Here is a 15,447-nt window from a genome sequence, read left to right on the forward strand (position 1 = left end):
GGGGATAAGCCCTAGGTAGCCGCACTTGAAATAGTATATCAGTGACGGTGAATTACGGATCGCCTGTAAGATAACTCCAAGACTTTATGCAAATAAAGCTGCTGAGGCATGTTAACCTTCCAATCATAAACTGGTGTTGTGTCAATTTTTTGCTTCCGCCTGCATGGGATGACTGATGCAGAGAGGGGGGGTGAGGGGGGTAGTAGGGATGGGGGGGGGGGGCAGAAGGGCCGGATAAAGCGGGGGGGGAAGGCAAGGCACTGAGTGCCCACGCTAAAATACTATGGACATAGATGGGCAGGCTGACAATGGATGGAGGGATGGATGGATGTCTTCACCATGGATCATTGTATGGAGCGCATCCCAAAGCCACAATCCCTACACTTTAAAGGGCGCTCTCCCCCTTTCCAGCTTCACGGGCTGGGGGTGGGCAGTGGGCTAAGGAGAAGAGTTTTTGGGATGATCTCGGAGACCTTCCAGAGACGCAACTTGAAAGCACACACAGCAACTTTTTAGAGCTGCAGGGAGGGTCGTGTATTGCTCAAACACAGTCTAAGGCGTGATATTCCCTAGACATGGAATAGTACTCGCAATAAATGAATACATATTTTAAGCGGGTCACAGAAGAAAAGCCGTCTATTTGTGTATCATTGGCTGGGCGATGCTGGACTCGTGCCCCGCATTCTTGTACCCGCGGATATTGATATTCGGATAACGTACGTCAGCGGATCTCCCGATCTGACCCGTATGTTAAATCCTGCTGCCAGAGCGAGCCTGCTGCCCTTGAACACAGGATGGCACCCGCCCGATCACGGGGGGTGAGTGGCACTGAAGCAGAGAGGAGGACATCAGTCGGTCGTCCTGCCGTTCCCGGATCGGATGCTCCTCGCCTCCCAGGGATGCTGGACCCGCCCCTGTCTAAGGGCGCCGCCTCCCCTCCCCCTCCTATCAAAGGGGATCTCTGAACACGGGCGGCTTGCAAAGTGCAGGAGGAGAGGAGCCGGGGCAGCCGCGAACAAGCTGCTCTCTGCACGGAGATACAGGAAGCGGGACCCTGACCTAGAGAGAGCCTGGGAGAGCGAAGGAGAGAGCCTGGGAGAGAGAAAGCGGGACCTGGAGCAAGAGACGCAGGCTTCAAAGAGGGAAGCCCGGAGACTGGCAGGGAGACACCGAGAGCCAGGCACCGGCAGTTAGAGACAGCCTGCAAAGAGACGCACAACAAACGGTCACAGTGAAGAGACGCGGGCAGCCTACCCTGCGTTCACAGAGAGACTGGAACACGCAAGGAGCCTGGCAGTGCGGCACGGGCTCCCGCAAGCCCCGTGCGGGCTGGCACTGCCAGGTTAAGAGCGGAGTTGCGCTCACTCGGGGGCACGCCGCCTGGCAAGAGGTGCGGGTTCGGGCACGCGGCACCCCTCTGAGGCAGAAAGGACCAGGAGGACGCTGCGCGGAGCGTCTGCTCTACACGCGACCTACACCACCGAATTCTAGAATAAGACCAACCCCCGTCAGGGAGCCAGATGGAAACGTTTCTAGTGGGTGCCCTCCCCCCGGCAGAGTGACCCTCCTTCGCCCTACCCAGGGCCCAGAGCTGGAGTGATGTTTGCACTCATGGTAATGTCGGCGTTGCGCCCAGGCGGCCCGTGCCCACGCCCTGCCAGGTACTGACTGCGCGCAGGAGGAGGATTGTGTGTGGAATGACCGTTTAGCAACAAGGGTCGAGGAGTACAAGCCCATCCAACAGACCGAAAAAACCGTGCACGTCTGGGTCGGGGGAGACTTGAACATGCCGTCGCCCTACGTCCGGCTGGTCCAGTGGCTGCTGCCCGCCCTCATCCTGCACGGTAAGTCTGCTCGGGCTTTCTCCGTTTGCTGTGCCCCCTTAATGACCTACCCCGACTCCCGGGGATGCGGGGTGTCATTCCGTCTTCAAAATGACTCCCTTTCAACCTTTTGTGTTTAAAAGTATGTACATATTGAATTTTAAAATGAAATGCCCCATCACCAACGAGGAAAACATGCAATTAAAATAAATGCCGGTATAGTGGGTGCGTTTGAGGTTCAGGTGGTAGTGTCGCGGACAGCCTCGGAGTTACCAAGACCCCGACCGCGGTGCATGGTTCAAAGTCCAAATTAAGCTTTCCTTGTACAATCGCGCACCCCGACCCTGGCGGGTGACGTCGCACCCCCACCATGGGTGGGTACAGATACCCTCGAACAGGACGGACTGGCACCAGTCAGACCCGGTACTCAGTCTATAGACACTCCCGGTATCAAACCTACATATTGACATTAGGTCGCTGAAGCGGGTGCATGAACGGACTGAGCTATCCCATATGTTTGCCGTGGTGTGAACCAGAGGACAATCCAATACAGCCAAAAGCGCCATAGACCAGACTTTAAAGTTTAATTTGAATGCCCCAAAGCCTTTTCGTTGGGGGAGGATGAGGCATTTGGGGGGGGGGGGCGGGGGGGTGTATGTGGATGACTATGTATTGAGCTGCTGCCTGTCTCCTCAGCCGGGGTGTTGGTAACTTGACCATGCACTGTGCGCTGATGTGGGTCCCCTGCACATAGCGCCTTGGTCCTGGTACGAACATGCCCGGCGCTGTGTTGTCGTCACTGGGTACCATTGCAGCAGCTAACTCTCTGTACAGAGGCAGCGGTATGACCCCGGGTACGAGGGTGACACTCGAAGCCTAGGAATGCCACGACCAGCCCGCTTCCCGCAGCACCGAGGCGCCCTACCCCGGCAGGACTTTCAGAAGTGACACTCATTCTCAAGTGTCTTTTCTCGGGTGCAGGAATGTGCTTTGAACATTTCAAAGGAAAAACACCATTTCACTCTGCGCAAGTAAGCGCCCAGCGGTGATTAGGCCAAGTTTGCGAAATCTCCACAACAACAAGTAAATATGCGCACAATGCGCACTCCCGTCGCTGCCTACAGAGATGCGGCCGCGATGGCGGGGCGCTGGTTCTTTGATCAGCGCCCTGAAGCGTCTGGCGGCGAAAACCGACGCCCTGCAACACACCAGAGACAAACATACTGATAAAAACAAACTGCCCTAGGATATTTCGTAGTCAATGAACTGGGGGTGGGGGGGCGGTGGATGCCCGATTTAGTAGCCAATGCGCAGAACCTACCAAACATGAAATAATGCTGGCGGGTGAGAAACATGCCAACACTTTCGCTTCGTGGAGTAAACTATGTCGAAGAAAGCACCAGTCGGCATTTTACTCCCACATCTTGGCATAGGAAAATACTGGGCAGGTGCTTATTTCGCCCCACGCACCTGCACGAGCCTGGGAAGACGGCTGTAGTGCCAGTTTACTATATTTTGCCCTGTTACGAACTGCTTGCTTGAATACTGGACCTGGCACTGCAACGCAAAGCACGTGCAGGCCTGTAAGGAGTAGCTCAGCGAGTTAATCCCACTGATGCAGAAATGGAGATGTTCATTTGTTATTTGTACTTTAACGGTCTCGCCAGTTATGCATGTGGTTTTACCAACTGGTGGGCGCAGGATCACACACAGTGGGATTGGGTGGAGAACCCGCGATTCGCATTTAATCATCCCACAGCAATTAACCAGAGTGGTGCATCTTTGTTCGTAGCAAAAAGAGCAGCGTGGAGATGTTATCTTGGTACCTGCTGTTTGCAATGGCGAGAAGCCGCCTGTAGCAGGCGCCATATAGCTAGCACGTGTATTGTACTAATATTAATTCAAAGCGGGTCTCTGTTGTGCAGACTTGCAAAACGCTGGTTTATCCTTTAATACCCACCAGCAAAAAAAGCCTGAAACTAACGACGAGCATCCCCCCTCCTCCGCCCCCACCCTGCTCCAGGAAGCCTCGCGAAAAGCAAATCCCCAGACACAACCAATTTTCAAGCAGCCGTGCGGGCCCTTGAACCTGAGCGCATTCGCGACAGGAAGTCCCTCCCACTGACCCCTAGGCACCCAGCTGAAAAAGACACGCCAGGCCGCCCGCCAGAATGAAAGAAGCCACCCTCGGGGGTCACACCTCCCCCGTGGTCTTCTTTCATCGGAGAGAGTCAGGCTCACAGGGAACGGCTTCGGTGCACAACAACACAAAACGTGCGCAGGTTCCGTGCCCCCCCACCCACGCCATCTGAACTCCAGGCGTCCAGTGTAAAAGACCCCCCCTCCCCCGTTGAATGTGGGCGGGCTCCTGAGCCATCGCATTCCCAATTGTAATGTCACCCATACATCAACGTCTCTGTAAAGTGCCTACCTTACTCCACACCCTATGGCGCCCGCTGCCAACCAAGACTGGGTAGCAGCCATGTGCCCACCCCACAGCTGGCACTTCTTGGTAGTTTTGGGGAAACAGCAATGTTTTGCTCGTAGCATATCGCTTTAGGCACCGATTTCCGAAATCATGCAGTCGGCCTGCACGCCTCGGGTGGGACTTGTAACACTGCATCGATAAATTTGTACGCAGAACTAAGTGGGCAAGGGGGGATCTGGAGAGCCCGTGAGCAGAGTGTAGGTTGATGCATTCAGTGGTTTATGGGACACAACTGTGTCTCATTTATGGCATTTTTAGCGCAGTACAAAGGGACTTTGCACTGCAAAAATTCACTTTGCACCGCTCTGTGCATCAGGGTGTTGGCTAAAAATTCCACGAATCAGGCCCATTCTTTTTGGCTTACTGCACAAAAACCCAGACTCATTCAAAAGTGGAAAAGGTTGCTTTAATGTGACAGGCCAATGCTTACAATCAAAACGCTTAACTGGCTCCATAGCCTAACAAACTAAAGAAATATTTTAACAACCAATTAAATAAATTAAACATTTTCATTTTCCCCCAACAATTAAATAATTAAATAACCCATTTCCTCCCTAATTATCCCTTGGACCCTACCGTCTCCTTGCCCCTTTTCCAGGCGTCCCGCTTTCTCCCAGGGGCCATGCCCCTCCAGGCTCAATACCTGTTCCCCTGGGGTGACCTGCTTGTGCAAACAGCGCCACCCCATCCTTTCCAGTGTCATTCCCCCATTGTGCTTCCCTCCCCCCACATCAAAAGGGGCCATGCCCCCGGCGCCCGACCCAGTTCAACACCCTTCAAACTCCCCTCTACACCAAACTCCCCCTTCCTATGACCTGCAGCCAGCCTGACCTGCCACATCAGCAATATATATTACACACAAACTTTCACAATGCCCTGACCTGTCACACAAAACTACCAACCCCTACCATCCTAACAGACCCCAAAACTCATAAAAAACTCGCCATGTCATCTAAAACCCCCCGCACAATCCCATGAACAATGGACCCCCCATATTCCATAACCAGACACCAGCCTAAAACCAAAATGACGGGGTGGGAGGGCGGGTCAATCACCAAGTCCTAACCTTCGCCTGCCTCCCGAAACCTTCCCTGAGCCCTTAAATACCCCCGGGAGGGCTCTGCCCCCCACGGCCACTCGCTGGCGGTGTGCAGCACCAAAAACTCCCCGGGGGGAAACGCTTCGCGTTCCCCCCGGGGCCCCCCTTTTGGCTTACTGCACAAAAACCCAGACTCATTTAAAAGTGGAAAAGGTTGCTTTAATGTGACAGGCCAAAGCTTACAATCAAAACGCTTAACTGGCTCCATAGCCTAACAAACTAAAGAAATATTTTAACAACCAATTAAATAAATTAAACATTTTCATTTTCCCCCAACAATTAAATAATTAAATAACCCATTTCCTCCCTAATTATCCCTTGGACCCTACCGTCTCCTTGCCCCTTTTCCAGGCGTCCCGCTTTCTCCCAGGGGCCATGCCCCTCCAGGCTCAATACCTGTTCCCCCGGGGTGACCTGCTTGTGCAAACAGCGCCACCCCATCCTTTCCTGTGTCATTCCCCCATTGTGCTTCCCTCCCCCCACATCAAAAGGGGCCATGCCCCCGGCACCAGAAAAACCCTCCCCCGAGGAGTTCTTTCTGCCCCACCCCCCCAACTTTTTATCTCCAACTTTTTACCCAGTCTCCCAGCCAAGAACCCAAGTCCGCCAGGTAGTTATTATTCCCATACACGGACAAGTGTACCCCCTCCTCTCTAAAGATAAGGAGACCCTCATATGCTATTTCCTTATGGTCCATGACCTGCACTGCCAACGAGGCACAAAATTTTACCATTTCTCTGTTTATCCCCTTCCTGGCCCGCTCTATTGCTCCCCCACTTCTCACTCCCCTCCACACTCATTGCAGCAACAACTTAGTCCATACCACCACTGCTTGAGGCCACATTTCCCGCACCCACACTAAGTCCCTCTTCATTTTCCTTAGCAGAGCCAACCCCGTATCTCTCACCAGGTCATTCTCCCCTGCATGCATAATCACCACCTCAGGAACCCCAAGCGTTCCCTCCTCCCTGCCAATATAGGAAGCAGCTGATCCCACCGCAGGCCCCCCAACCCGTGCCATCTCACCACCACTTCCTTGTAACTGCACCCCCGTTACCTTCCAAACACCCTTTTCTCCACCTCTTTCCCAGCCCACTTAACAATTGAATGGCCAACAAATCAAAACTTGCGCCAACTCCCCCTTCTTTCGCGCAGCATCTGAAAAAGAAATTATAAAATCACTGACAAGTCAAAAATATTTCAACAACAGTTGGCCCACAAAGTCCTACTCCACCTTTTCAACAGTCCCCATTATCAAACTCCCTGCCGTACCCCTTGTATTTCCCAGACCTCCAACGCCCCAATCTTTTCACCTTGTCTTCTGAAAAAACCCACCTGTTACACTCAGATGCTGCGCCCATCCAAAAGGAATGAGTCCCAAAATCCTCTGCCTTTTCTCCCACTGCCACCAGCGCCTTCCGCAATACCCTTAGCACCTGGAACTGGGCATAAGACCTTGCTCCCTCGACCCGGCCGAACCCAAGAGCCCCTTCCCTTCTGATCCGTCTTAGACCTTTTAATCTTGATGTCTAAACCTTCTTCTGTAATTTGAAGATCTTCCCATTGCAGTCCCCCTACCCCCCCTTTTCCCCCGACCAACTCAGAAACCCTAAAAGCCCCCAAACAATAACCACGTAAAACAAGTCGCAAACAGCTCCCCTACAAGCAAAAACCATTTGTTCCACTTGTTGTGCCCAGTTTATTGCTTTACAGTCCTGCGTTGTCCCCCCTGCACCGGGGGCCCACGTGCACCCCCGTCCATGCAGGCCCTTTACTTTATTACTCCTCTCGCCACTGCACCAGGGGCCAAACCTGCGCCCCCGTCCATGCAGTCCCTTCCATATCACAATGTTCAAGCTCCTTGCGTCCATTACCACCCGTTTCCCCCCTGCACCAGGGGCCCTAGTGCACCCCCATCCATGCAGGCCCCTTTTCTTCCTTACTCCACTCCACCGCTGCACCAGGGGCCAAACATGCGCCCCCGTCCATGCAGATCCTTCCATATCACCATCTTCAAGCTACTTGCGTCCATTACCACCTGTTTCCCACCTGCACCAGGGGGCCTAGTGCACCCCCGTCCATGCAGGCCCTTTAGTTTATTACTCCTCTTGCCACTGCACCAGGGGCCAAACCTGAACCCCCGTCCATGCAGTCCCTTCCATATAACTAATCCTCAAGCTCCTTGCATCCATTACCACCTGTTTCCCACCTGCACCAGGGGCCCTAGTGCACCCCCGTCCATGCAGGCCCCTTTTCTGCCTTACTCCTCTCCACCGCTGCACCAGGGGCCAAACCTGTGCCCCGTCCATGCAGTCCATTCCACATAAATTCCTCTTCCAGCACCTTGCTTCGCTGCTCCACTTTTTTCCCCCAGCTGCACCAGGGGCCCTAGTGCACCCCCCGTCCATGCAGACCCATCTCATCACTTCCCCTTGCTGCACCAGAGGCGCTCCCGTACCTCCGTCCATGCAGCCTGAAACCTACTCACCTTGTCGTGCGGCAAGCGTGAGGGCTTCACCACCGTCGTCCATGCCCTCCAAATGACAGCTACCACCCCTTAACAATTTCCACCGTTACATCCCCCCTGCGCCCCTCCCCTACCTACGCGTCTTCCTCCTCACCCTTCTCCTACCCCCTTTAAGTTGCCCCCAAAAACCTTTCATCAAACCTTGCGTCCCCCCCTCCTTTTACGATAAACTGAGCCCGACCTACCAGCACACCCCAATTTACCTGGCATGCAGTCCTTCCCCCCCACCTACTTGCCCCCCTCCTCGCCGTGACCCACTGTCCCCTGCCTGAAAACAATCTGTAACCGGATGCCGACCCGCACACCTGCTGCACTCGTGTTTAAATTTGCACACCCATCTCGTGCAGCCTTCTTTATTGAACGCCCAACATGCTGTCTAGGGCTGCCGTCTACCTCCTCCCCCCGCGTTCCCCCCGGGGCCCCCCATCTGGGAATGGGTTCAGTGTGGGTTGCTCACCTGGCATGGGGATGTCGATTCGGCATAGGCATCCGGCCCTCAACTCTTAATGGCAGGAAAGAGAAGGGGGGGGTCTACCACCCGGATGTGCAGAGCCAACCCACCCAACTGTCAGCAGTTAATTTACCACCTAACTCACAGACTCTCGCTTTCTTCCCCAAAAACCAGCCCCCTCTAAAGGGGCACCCATTCCCCTTTTTGTACGGCGGGCTTGGCACTTGCAACGTTATTATAAGATCAGGGTTTTATGTAGCACTTTGTGCCACATTCCTCCCGGTGGCAAGCACTGAGATATTCGCTATTCTTATTAACCAACTTGAGCTTGTAGTGCAGCTACCATCAGGCAATTACATCAGCTGCACACATAACTGGTGCACCCACAAACCCTACGACACTTACTCTCTCCACTGACCTGGACTGCAGTCTCTAAGGGCGTTCAACCTACCAGCGCTTTGAGGTCATACCAATGATATATAGAGCGCTATATAAATGCCAAATAACATAACATAACCTGTGTTGGATGCACCATTGTCAATTGTTGACTTAGGGCGAGGGGGATTTTCACAGAAATGACTCACAATAGCGCATGTACAGAGGGTGGAGGCATGCCCACAAAGAGTGCCTGTGCAATAGCACTCAGAAGAGAACACGTGGCAAGCCAGTTGATGAGAGTGTAAAGAAGTGGGATATATAAAAGGGACAAAACAAATATGAGAAAACAGGTGATTTACAAAGGTGACATTAATCTTAGGGGCCAAGTGCTTCAAAATGAACAGGAGTACTATATAGTTATACAAAGGTGCATTATAATGCGTCCTTGGAGGCAGTGGTGTGGTTGGGTGAGGATGATGAGGCACCGGGTAAGGGGAGCTCACTGTTTAGCAAGTAAGTGAACTTTAAGCAGAGCTCTGAAGAGGTCCATAGTGGGGCTGTCAATGATTGTGATGGACAGTGCACTCCAGTGGAGCAGGCCGACTAGGGAGAACTAGCAGAAGCGAGAGGAGGCACAGGGCGGGAATGGGACAGTGAGGTTGAGTGCAGAGGAGGATTGGAGGGAACGAAGTACAACCGAACAGGTACTGCCGAGCAAAGCCATTGATACCTCTGTATAATAGGAGAAGGAACTTGAAAAGCGAGCGGCTGTGCATGCCGAGCCAAATTGCATGTGGTCGTAGAAGTGGGGCAGGCTGTGAGTAGGTTGTAGACAGTACGTGCAGCAAAGTTGAGGACTTTGTCTAGAGGGAGGAAAGAGTAGAGAGGAAGGCCAAGGAGTAGGCTTGAGCAGTAGTCTAGTTTGATGAGCACAAGAGCGGAGATTATGGTTTTTGTAGAGTGGTTAGTAAGAAAAGGACTTTTTCAGAATGTCAAGGAGGTTAATACTGCAATGCAGAGTGTGAAGATCTTCTGTGGTCAGGGATCCATCAATGATGCCCATCCAGGTGTTCAGACTATCCATAACAAGTATTTGTCATGCATTTCACAGAGACGACGAGCACTCCAGGTGCTGTCACTAACAGCCCTTATTATGATGGTGTGTTGTTGTGGGACCTTGTACAGCTGGTGCAGTGAACTGAACCACCGCTAGGCCCTCTTTAAGAGGTGAAAGGCGGTCTTGGTAGTGTTGCCCTCAAACGAATGAGACTCTGCCTCAAACCCCTGACCAGAAGGTTCCACACCTAAATCAGAATTAGGCGCTAAACCCACTGAGCTATCTTTACTGTCTGTGGCTTCATGGGTGCCAACTTTTGATTGTCGTTCCAGGGACAACAATTCCCACACTACGAGAAGCGACCTAGCGTAACAAGTCGAAACAACGCATTTTAGAGTACATTTTGCAGCAAGGAATAGAGAAACCCCTAGCGCCTAATCCACAAAGCTTTTTTATTGGGATTTTCCCTTTGAAAAACACTTTTGTAAATTAGGCCCAAAGGCATTGAAGGTAGGTCTAAACATATAACATCTCAGCATCCGTCGCCTAACCTGCTGAGCTGCCTGCAGCATTTTGCTTTAGGATACACCTGTACCCACCAACCACCTTTGGCCAGTTTCTCCCCCCTCCAATCAAGGATCAGCGGGTACATTGACGAGGCAGGCTTCCCACTTTGAAGTGAGCAGCTCGTGCTAATTTTGCAAGATGCATGCCATCACTTCACCAATCCTGAGCCCAGCAGGAGGGGGTCCAGAAGCCCTGCCTCTGCCAGTACTATAGATGAGCCCAGCACGCAATACATATGTTTTTGTGTGTTCCTTTTTAGTCGCCCATTCAAATACGTGCAGAATCTCCACGGTGGTAAACTCAGATTCTTGCTCTGTAGAATGACGCTTCTGCCCTTTGGTTAAAGGAGAATGGGGGAAACTGCCCCCTCTGCCCCGTGCACTCTGTATGTGTGGTATTTATTTATTTATTTGAATTTATATGGCGCCTTTGCAGCCCTTAGGCATCGAGGCGTTACTACCACAATGATAAGCCATCCTTGTAGTAGCCCTGGAAGGATGGAGCAAAGAAGTCTTTGAACGTGTGGACTCCAGATAGCACAGCCCTCTGGTTAAGCACACGGGGCGACACAACTGCTGTTAATGGTGGGTGAGTGAGGAATTCCTAAAGATGGGGGGTACATTGAGTAAATTGGGTGCATGTCAGGAGCACAATTGCATTTTGGTTCTTACGTGGATTTCCCCAGTCAGAGAAAAGGAAGTGACCCCTTAAAACGGATCTCAAATGAGAGGGTGTCTGACTGCTTGTCTTCCATAGGAGCTGAGCCTTCCAGAGTTCCACTCTTTCCTGTGACCCCCAGAAAGCAGTCTAGTAGCAACGCCATTTCTTCCTCCTTTTGCAGCCCTCTTTATTCAGTACCCTCGGCTAAATGTGCAGCTTCTACTCGTGGGGTAGTTTGTCCACGTGCTCCCACGTTCTGCAAATATGAGAACTGATGTGATTTGCACAGGATCACACAGTTAGGTTAAGCAGAGTAGCTGAGATCACGCCCAGTCTTCCACTTTTGACAATAAAGTAGAGGGCAACTGAGCTACATCTGCTTCAATCAACCCCTGGTCAATTTGGGAGACATTTCTGATTTCCTGGGGCACCCATTCGGTAGAGACGATTTGGGGGCTTTTGATAAAAGCAGCGATACGTGGTAAGTCTGGCAAGCGCAGTAATGGAAGCATGGCGAGTTGGTAAGTGGGCGTGCACAGGTGTGGAAGCAAAGACTCTGGGGAGAGCAGGCGTGCGTTCAGTCCCCTGCAAGGAGCATAAGTTGCCCTCTGGTGCAGAAGGCAAGTGGGAGACAGACTACTGTGCTGTTAGGTCATGTATGGCCTGGGAAAACCTGCACAAAGAATCCTGTTTATGCCAAACCTTCTAATCTTGCAAGGCGCGTGTGCCTCCGACGGGTGGACATTTTAAACGGTCAAAGGCTACATACGCCTTCTTGTTATTTATTGTCATTAGCGTTTAAAACAGCCTGGTAACATATGTTCAGGCACTGCAAAGCATACATGCCAACATTATCCATTCCTTTCAGTTAACTCAAGTCCAGCCTAGTTTTAACTTTGCCTTCTGGGACTTGTAGTTCTGTATTTACAATGAGGCAATCCAGGATTAAATGTGACATTTCACCTTTAGTTCGTCATTTTTTGCCAGGTTTTATGGTGTAGTGGTGAAGTGCCTGACCTGTGAACCACTTTCGAAAATCACCATGTCTTGCTTAAAATCCGAATTTAAAAAAAGGCAGTCAAAGTCTCTTCTTTTACACATGGCCTCTAAAACACCCTAGGGGACAGTATCCGCCTCTGAAAAAAGTGTGTGGGGGGGGGGTTTGGGGGGTGCGCTGTCCACCCGGGTGTACCCTCGACTTGAGCCCTGATGCCCCTCCTCCCCTCCCACCAACATTATTCAGAGGGGCTGGGCTTGCTCCCTACATTGCACGAACAGTAACATTTGGGACCACTTTGAAAACGCTTCCCATGGTCACTTGTGGTTCCCAGTCACCCGCGTGTGCAAGTTAGCCCTCCATGTAAATGCATACCGTCTGGGCCTGATTTGCGAAAACCCTTTTGAATGGGAAAACCCCATTGAAAAAGGCTTGTTAAATCAGCCCCTTTGTGTGCTAACAGACAGTGGACTAGGTAGCAGGCCTCTCGACTTGAGGAAGTGGCAAAACCTTGTTGAGTGGTTTTAATCAGTGATCGAAGTGAGCGGGAACGGTCGGGAGCGTTTTTATTTTGTTCTGTTTACCATTCCTCTACTTTTTATGACCTTATTCACCATTCTATATAGAGGATTTGTCCATTCATGTCCCTGTTCAAGTGTAAAGTTGTAATAGGAGCCTCGGTTACTAGTCACTTAGACTATTGCAATGGCCGGCCGCAACACCTTGTCACATGTTGCACTATGCTAACGCCTACCCTCTCCACAGTTCCACTACTTTTTTTGGTACACTTCTACCACTGGTTTTAATCAACTTTGCACACAGGCCTGCCTGTTGTATTAGTACATCCTACCAACAGAAATATACTGTGGAGTGGGAAAGTGTCACTGCATTAACATTTAACCGGTATCGGTTTAACTGTTGCTTTTAAAAGTAATATTTACACGCTAAAAGTGTCTGAAAAGACTGCGCGGGTTCCATAGACACCGTGACTGATTTACACAGCCATTTTATATGGCACAATCCCATTGAAAAATGCTTTGCAAATCAAATCTAGTCCTACTCATAGCCCCGAGCTTGGGTGATCGAGCAAGCCCAGAAAGGGCACCATCTCGCCACCTTCTCCCCCAAACCTTCACAACCTGCACCCAAAGGGAATGTGAAGAGTGTTGGCCTGCTGGGCCCAAGAAATGCAGAGGCCGAGCCCCGGGGCGAAGGCCTGAAGCAGGGGCCAGCTGACAAGGGAGGCAAAGGGGAAACTGCCCCCCAGACTGGCTGTGTTGTTACCCCATGGGCCAGAGCTCCTAATGTAAACAAAATAATTGAAAAAGTCGAAATCCTTCAGAATCTAGCCTGCCACGGAACAACAGAGTGTTGCAAAGGCTGCTCAGATTTTGTGTGAATGGGGTGAGGCGCTGCTTTGGATTTCAGCAATGTTGTAGATGTCCCTGGGGGACCCCCCAGACATGGACCTCCCCAGTGAGTGCACGGGAGAGGCGTCTAGGCTGCAGTGACAGGTTCACACAGACCAGTGCCGATGTATGCATTTAAATAACAGATCCTGTGACCGTGGATGGTAATGTTGGCATGACTGCTCCCAATACACGATTGGTCTGTTACAATCCACAGCATCTTATCACGACTCCTACTTGCCATGGAAGTAAGGGTCCGTATCTTATTGGAGTTTGTCCCCATTGTGATTCTGTACAAATGCTTCCCCTATGCTCTGGTGATTGTCTTGATCACCAGTCTGTTGATTCTAGAAGAGTTTAATAGCACCCTTAATGGAACCCATGGATGTTACTCCTATCGTGGTTATAGAAATTGCTGCTAGACTGTGGTACTTCCCTTTGGACACAGTTGAAAAACGCACATAGAAAGATGTAATATTCAGGTATTAATTATTAGAAGAGTACTAACTGAGGGGGCCATTCAGTGTTGGACGTTCAAGAAAGTTACCAGCTCCGCCCGTGGTATTTCTGAAAACCCACCCTTCTCAAAGTTTACCACCAGTAGAGATAGTATTTCTAGGATACCTCCAGTGCTATTTCAGAAATACCACCTCTGATGACGATAAGCCATTTTCAGCATCAACGTGAAGGGAGGATAGCTCGGGGCCATGTGCTCGCCTTCGAAGCAAGACGAAATGGAACAACACAGGTTCGGTCCCCGGGTCCGTGCTTAGAAACCTCTGGGTATTAAGCGCGTTATAAATAACCTATCATATCAAGGGAGAAATGGAGCATGTACAGTATGTACAGTAGAGGCTCATATCACTACTTTTGATTTTCTTTATCCACAAAAGGGTCAATCAATTCTGGTACTTGTCTGCATTATATGGGTAATGTAGTGCAAGGAGACAGAGATGCCCATCTAATGAAGGGAAGCGCCTGTGCTTCTGTCTGTACAGTAAAAAGAAAGATTTAAAAAATATTGGGCAAGTTTAGATTTTTTTCCTCCACCTTACGGGCCCATATCTTATTGCAGTTTGTCCTCGGTGTGATTCTGTACGGTGTGAAATATTACCACCCAACTCTGAATGAGCCCCTAAATCTGTGATTGATTTTTAATTATTGTCATTTCAGAACACTCTTCTCTTAAGTGACCAACAAAATACACACATGCAAATCACGAGATTCAGTTATACAGATACATATATGATATGATATTATGGTCTATTTATATAGCGCCTACACACAATGTGTTTCAAAGTGCTTCAAGGCAAGGGAGGGAACAAGGGAAAATACAATGACATTCTAACAGGCCAGTAAAGATGTGAGATTAACTATTGTACTCGGCCTGACGACAATTGTACAGATTACATAGTCACATGAACACAGCTATATGCTTCCACCCATACTTAACACTGTCACAAATACAGTCAACGCATTACCTCATTCACAGAAACTTGAACACACTCACACACACACAACGCCACCTTATTCAAAAGCACACAATATGGTAAGCCACTCTTGCTCACTCTCCACCCCCAGGTCAGGGTGTATTCCCCTTGCAGTTCTCTCTGCTTCAGTGAGTTGAAATAGCCAGCCGACATTCCAAGAAAGTGTAACTGGGGAGCACAAAAAAAGACACACGCCCCTTTGCTGTCTTTCACGTCTTTCCAAGTGCAGACCCCAAAGCCACAATTACCAGCAAGATCGCAATCACGGTTTCTAGTCGTGTCTGGCAGAGGCTGACTGGCAAATTAAGGTGGTCTACTGTCTAACTGTAAGCCAGGGCAACAGAAGGTGCTGAGGGGCAAGGAATGGGCTTGGTGTGATGGGCAATTAAATGGCGTGAATGGCAAGGACCTGGTGACTGAGCAATGTGGGCAAGGGACGTAGGTGCGTGCAACATAAGGGAGGGGGATTGAGTTCATGGGTGAAGGATGGAGCACAAAGGG

The 15,447-nt window shown here is 50.8% G+C and overlaps 1 protein-coding gene across 1 annotated transcript in view; it reads left to right on the top strand.

The window, feature by feature from the left end:
* Positions 1–976: 976 nt before the first annotated feature.
* APCDD1 (APC down-regulated 1) overlaps positions 977–15,447 on the top strand; it is a 76,663-nt gene continuing 62,192 nt past the window's right edge. Inside the window, exon 1 of the mRNA XM_069613377.1 lies at positions 977–1,844. Within this exon, the coding sequence (XP_069469478.1) occupies positions 1,787–1,844 (58 nt within the window). The 5' untranslated portion in view covers positions 977–1,786. The remainder of the gene's footprint in view (positions 1,845–15,447) is intronic.

Source organism: Ambystoma mexicanum, chromosome 5p (assembly GCF_040938575.1).
Source record: "Ambystoma mexicanum isolate Mex_15411 chromosome 5p, UKY_AmexF1_1, whole genome shotgun sequence".
Lineage (NCBI taxonomy): Eukaryota > Metazoa > Chordata > Amphibia > Caudata > Ambystomatidae > Ambystoma > Ambystoma mexicanum.